Source organism: Rhodotorula toruloides (assembly GCF_000320785.1).
Source record: "Rhodotorula toruloides NP11 unplaced genomic scaffold Scaffold44, whole genome shotgun sequence".
NCBI lineage: Eukaryota > Fungi > Basidiomycota > Microbotryomycetes > Sporidiobolales > Sporidiobolaceae > Rhodotorula > Rhodotorula toruloides.
This window is the reverse complement of record NW_015623004.1, coordinates 79,931-85,342: the sequence shown is the minus strand read 5'-3', so window position 1 is coordinate 85,342 and position 5,412 is coordinate 79,931. Positions and strand designations below refer to the sequence as shown.

At 63.4% G+C, this 5,412-nt stretch overlaps 2 protein-coding genes across 2 annotated transcripts in view; both read left to right on the top strand.

Moving 5' to 3' along the window:
• The window catches only part of RHTO_06602 (Ras GTPase-activating protein), a gene marked incomplete at both ends in the record, with an annotated part of 2,632 nt that extends 1,334 nt beyond the window's left edge, over positions 1–1,298 (top strand). The window contains 2 exons of the mRNA XM_016420263.1: positions 28–410; positions 509–1,298. Of these exons, the coding sequence (XP_016269349.1) occupies positions 28–410; positions 509–1,298 (1,173 nt within the window). The remainder of the gene's footprint in view (positions 1–27; positions 411–508) is intronic.
• Positions 1,299–1,389: 91 nt separating this feature from the next.
• Positions 1,390–2,371, top strand: RHTO_06601 (uncharacterized protein; the record flags this gene model as incomplete). The annotated part of the gene is made up of 2 exons (XM_016420262.1): positions 1,390–2,035; positions 2,139–2,371. The coding sequence occupies 2 exons, from the start codon at positions 1,390–1,392 to the stop codon at positions 2,369–2,371; spliced, it is 879 nt and encodes a 292-aa protein (XP_016269348.1).
• Between the last annotated feature and the right edge of the window lie 3,041 nt (positions 2,372–5,412).

Below are 5,412 nucleotides of genomic sequence, written 5' to 3'. Positions count from 1 at the left end.
AAGTCGGTCCGCCGCAAGCTCCGCCAGCTGACGAGGGCGGGAGCGGGCACCGACAAGGCGCTCGCATCGCTCGAGGTCGTTGTCGATGAGCTCGACTCGCTAGCGGGTCTGGCTCCTCCCACGCCCAAACCGACCACTCCGACACGCCCTGCGACAAACACAAGGGTCAGCAAGGCGCCCATCTCCGACAAATTGTCCCCGAAGTCGACGTGCTCCGACGCGAAGGCCCCGCCCTCGGACCCTCCCCTGACCGCCAGGACGCTCGAAACCGTCCTTCAGACCGCCCTACTGCCCGTCTACGCCTGTCTCGACACCCTCGAGGCGTCACGAGCCGCCGCGGTGTTGCTGCCAACCCCGCCCTCATCTCCCCCACAACCAGCCGCAGACAACGACGAGGTCGCCAACGCCTCGTTTGCCGAAGTATTGATCCGTCCAGCCTAAGGCCACGCCCCGCACCGAACCCGGCGCGCCCAGCGCCCGTCACTGACGAGCCGACACTTCCCTCCAGCCATCTCGTCCACCTGTATGCTAAGCCCGACCTCACCGTCCTGAAGGTCCGCCAAGCCCTCCGGATTCCCGTCACTATCCCGATACGACAGATGAGAAAAGGCGACGTACTCATTCACCTCCCGAACGCAATCGCCGCATCCTGCCTCCGACTTGCCTGCCTCGACGCCGGCTTCGCGCCCGCCACACCTATCGCGCTGTTTGCAGCGGTAGTACATGGTCTGCCAATGACGGAGGAGGCCAAAGACCGGCTCATCGAGACGGTGGAGGAACGGGTGAAAGAAGTCGGGGTCGTGCGCTCGGTTCGTCGGCTCCCGTCGAGGAGAGGAGGAGCGTTGTGCGGGTCTGCCGTTGTCGTCCTATGGAACAACGAGGCTGTCAGCAGTCTCCTCAATGACGAAGGACGGCTCTGCATCGACACGGTGACGTCCGTGAGGTGTGAGAGGGCGAGAGGGAAGAAAGAGATGACCCACGAGAAGGGAGCAGGACAGCCGGCGGGACGGACGGTGGACGGCGCGCAGGGGGCACAGAGCGAGACGAAGAGCACGCTGAAGGGAGCAGCGGGTGCTCAGGAGCTGAAGAAGCGAGGAGAAGGCGAAGAGGAGGAGGCCAAGGACGAGCCGGCTCGCGCGAAACTCGCTAAGTCCGGCGGCGGCATGCTCGCAACTTCGCCCTCGCCCGACGGGAATGGACGCAAATCGCCCGTTACAACCACTACAACAGTCTCTACACCTGCGAACCCCTTCGAGCCAGTCCTGCCGCCCGAGCTCGCCAGCTTCTCCATCGAGTGATCCGCCAACGACGACTTCGGCGCCCAAGTCGACGAGATCGAGGCTTCTGCGGGGGCAAAGGGTCAGCAAGTAAGTCCCCCACCTAGCAAGTATGCAGCCCCACCGCTACACCCCCCTGCGAAGTCAGACGGAATTGAAGCCCGCGTTAGCAAGGAGTCTTCTCCCTCTGCAGAAGCCGAGGACGCACCCTTCTTACCCTCGCTTCAAGCGCCATCCGACCACCTCTACCGCACCAACGCAACCCCATCAACCGGAGCCTCCGCCCCCTCAACCTCCGACATGCATCTCGTCGCCAACTCCCCCCTCTCCCCAATGCTCGCGGCCTGCCGCCAAGACGCCCCGGCCCCCTCCTTCCTCGAATCGGCCCACCAGCGGTTTCTGGTCGCACATCCCGTTGCCCCGCCCCGACCCTCCGACGCCGACCCAATACGCGAAGATGCCGATCATCGAATTCGAGCCGACGGCGAGTGAGGCGGACAAGTCGTGGGCCGATGAGACCAAAGAAGCATTCCCATCGGCAAAGACGGAAACGAAGGATGCAAGGAGAGAGTCGGAAAGCGAGGGAGGAAAGGAGGAAAAGTGGAAGAAAGTTGAGAGGACGAAGAAGCGGGAGATGAGGGAGACGGCGGGCGAGGCGAGAAACCGGCGCGGTGAGAAGACGGAGGCAAAGCGAGTAAGTTCGCGAGCGAGGCGAATCGGCGCTCCGGCATCGAAGGAGGAACTGCGGGCAAAGGACAGTCAGCCGCGCCCCGAGTCCCCCGACCCCCTCGACTTCCTTTCACCCCCCCCAATAAATGAAACCACTCACAATCACCTCCTACAACATTGACCGCTCCGAAGAGAACCTCCTCCGCCTCCGAAAAAAACCCAACATCTGCACCACCGACCTCCTCCTCATCCAAGAACCTCCGCGCCCGCTAAAGCCCTTTGACGACCCCAACTGGCGCCTCGTCACACCACCACCAACCTCGCTGCCCGACGGCGAACCCGCCCCAACCCGCAACCTCATCCTCATCACGACCCGCCTCGGCCCGGCCGTCGCGACACAAGTCGCAGTCGACTCAGGCGGTTGAGCTGCTCCACGGCGAGAAGATACGCGTCGTCAGCATGTACAACCCCTGCAACGAGCGAGGAAAGGAGGTCAGGTACTTACCATACAACCACTCCGTCTCGTCCGTCCTCCCACCGTTGCTCGCCGCGACTCCCGCCTCTTCACTCGTCATTGTGGCCGGCAACTTTAACCTGTCGCACCCAGAGTGGAACGAGTCAGTTGGCGAACCGGACGATGCGGCGGAAGAAGCAGTGCGCACCTTCTCCCAGCTCAACCTCGTCCACCTCCTCCCGCCCCACACACCCACCTACTACCCACACACTCGCTCGCACCCGCCGCGCCCCCTCGACCTTGTCCTCGGCTCGCTGCGCGCAGAAGAAAGAGTCGTCAGCTGCGGTCTGGCCGAGGATCTCGAGTCGGGCTCCGACCACCGGCCTGTTCGACTCGTTTTTGCCCTCGAAACCCCCACCTACATCCCGCCCGCGCGCCGCGCATTCCGCCGCACCGACCCTGATGTCCTCCAGCGAGCCTTTCGAGAGGCGACCTCCCACCTCCCCAACTCGCCGATCCTCACCGCCCCTGACATCGACGAGCGCGCACGACAACTCACCGAAGCCCTCCAGATCGCAGTATCCGCCGCGTTGCCCTTCGCTCGCGCCCGAGCCGGAAGAATCGTGTCGTGGTGGGATGAAGAGCTTGGCGAAGCGAGCAAATCAGCTCGACGGGCTGCGAACCGGGTGTTCCGGCTTCGGGGTATTGTCGGACGTGAGGAGGAGGCAGAAGCGGCGTGGAGAGAGAAGAGGAGGGCGAGGAATGCGTTGAAGGCAATGATGCGGAGAAAGAGGGAGGAGTGGGAGGAGGCCGAGATGGCAAGCGTGACGGAAGCGACCCTGTGGACGACAGTGAAGAAGCGCGTCAGCGAGTCTTCCGCCGCTAATCTGACGACCCCGCCACTCCGAAAAGAAGACGGCACGTACGCGACCTCTGCCCTCGACAAACTCGCCCTTCTTCACCCGCTCTTTCTCCCAACCGTCCCGGCGAACTCCCCCAATGCCTCCGCGCCTGACCAACCACCCGCCGCAAACCCGCAAACTCAACCTCCACACGCCCGCATTCCCGACATCCCAACTTTGCGCCGGACGGCACCGCAACCTGCGAAAGCAGTCGACAAGAGGAGAGTCAGTGGTGCACAAGTAAGCCCTGAGTTTATTGTCCACCCCGCTACTCGAGAAGCAGACGACCGCCACGCGAGTGAGCCGAGACGTACCTGCGCAGAAACGACGGCGACGACGAAGACGTCGGCGATGAACGAGGCGGCGACCAAGGCGGCAACGACGAGGAGAGCGACAACGAGATGGACGACAGCAAGGACGACAGCAAGGACGACAATGAGGTGGACAACGACGAAGACGGTCGAGGCGGAGAGAGGAGGAAGGGGAGGGCCGGAGGTCGAGGTTCCTGAAGGTGAGGAACGTCAGCAAGTACGTTCTCACCAGTCGTATCGCAACCCCTGCAAGGCTACGCACTTGAGTCCATACGGAATTGAATCCCACTCTCGCGAGGCAACACTCAACTCCGCAGACGACGACGTGGACGCACCGTGCAACACGACGACGCCGCCCTTGCCCTGGCCGGAACTGCACGAGTGCGAAGTGGTGTCAGCAGTCATGCAAGCCCGACCCTTTGCGGCCTGCGGACCAGACGACATCCCCACCCACGTCCTCCAACTCCTCCTCGAGCATCTCCTCCCGCACCTCGTCCCGCTCTACCGCGCATCCCTCGCACTCGGCCACGTCCCTCGAACCTGGCGAGACGCCTCGTGTGTCGTTCTCCGCAAACCCAAGAAACCGGACTATCGCGACCCGAAGGCGTACCGGATGATCGCATTTGAACGCTGCGTTGCGAAAGGCTTGGAGCGAGTCGTGGCCGCAAGGCTGTCGCACCTTGCCAAATCGTACGCCTTGCTGCCGCGGTCGCACTTCGGGCGGTCGTCGTCGTCGATCGGCAGAAGATGCGGTGGTCTGCGTCGTCGATGAGATCAAGGGTCAATGGCGGAACGGCAACGCGGTTGTGGGCCTCGCACTCAACGTCTCCAAAGCATTCCCGAGCGTGCAAACGGAAAGACTCACCGCGAACCTCGAAGCCCGTGGCCTCCCCAAGCCCGCCTGCGACTGGGTACGCTCCTTCTTGACAAACTGATCCTGCACCCTACAGCTCGAAGGCATCGTCAGCGAATCGCTCGAGTGGAACAGCGGCCTGCCGCAAGGCTCACCTCTCTCGCCGATCCTCTTCCTCGCCTACAACGCTCCCCTCCTCGACGCCTGCGAGACGACCTCGACGTGTGGCTTCGGCTGGATCGACAACATGAACATTCTGTCCTGGGGCAAGACGGTCGACGAAGCGGTCAGCGGGGAGGGGTGGCGGGTAGCGGCGAGCGAGCGGGCCCGGATGGTGCGGGCGTGGAGGGGGTGTGATTGCGTTGCGGAGAGCGCGCGTAGGCCGAGACGGAAAACGGCGCGGTCGAGCTCGAGGTGGATGGGCAGAAGGTTGGACTCCGCTTCGAGCGCCTCGCCTGCCGCTGAGCGGAACCCTCCGCACACCGCCATCGCCGCCGTCTTTAGCACCCGTGCTAACTCTTTCGTGCGATCCCTTCCCTTTGCAGGGTCATACCACGCCGCTCCCGCCCACACCAGTCGCGGAACGACGCATGCGACCACGAGTTGGCGGACGAACTTCGGTTTCAGGCCGGTCTTCGATCGCGCGAGTAGCGATATGGCTGTGGCGGATCTGGAGGCGCGGGAGGCGCAGAGGGAGGCGTGGTCGTGGAAGGATAGGCGTGAGTCGATCTTCGTCCCAAGCATCGTCATCGTGGTGTTGAACTCAACATGGTGGCCATGGAGGACGACTTGAGGTGGGTTGGTGGGCATCGAGCGCGCGGACGGGAGGAAGATGGTCGCTTCCGTCTTGGTGGGCTCAAAGGCGGAGGAGTGGAGGTCTGACCAGGACTCGAGTTTCGGCACGATACGGTTCATTGCGGCCGAAGGAGGGGAGTTTGGCCGCTTA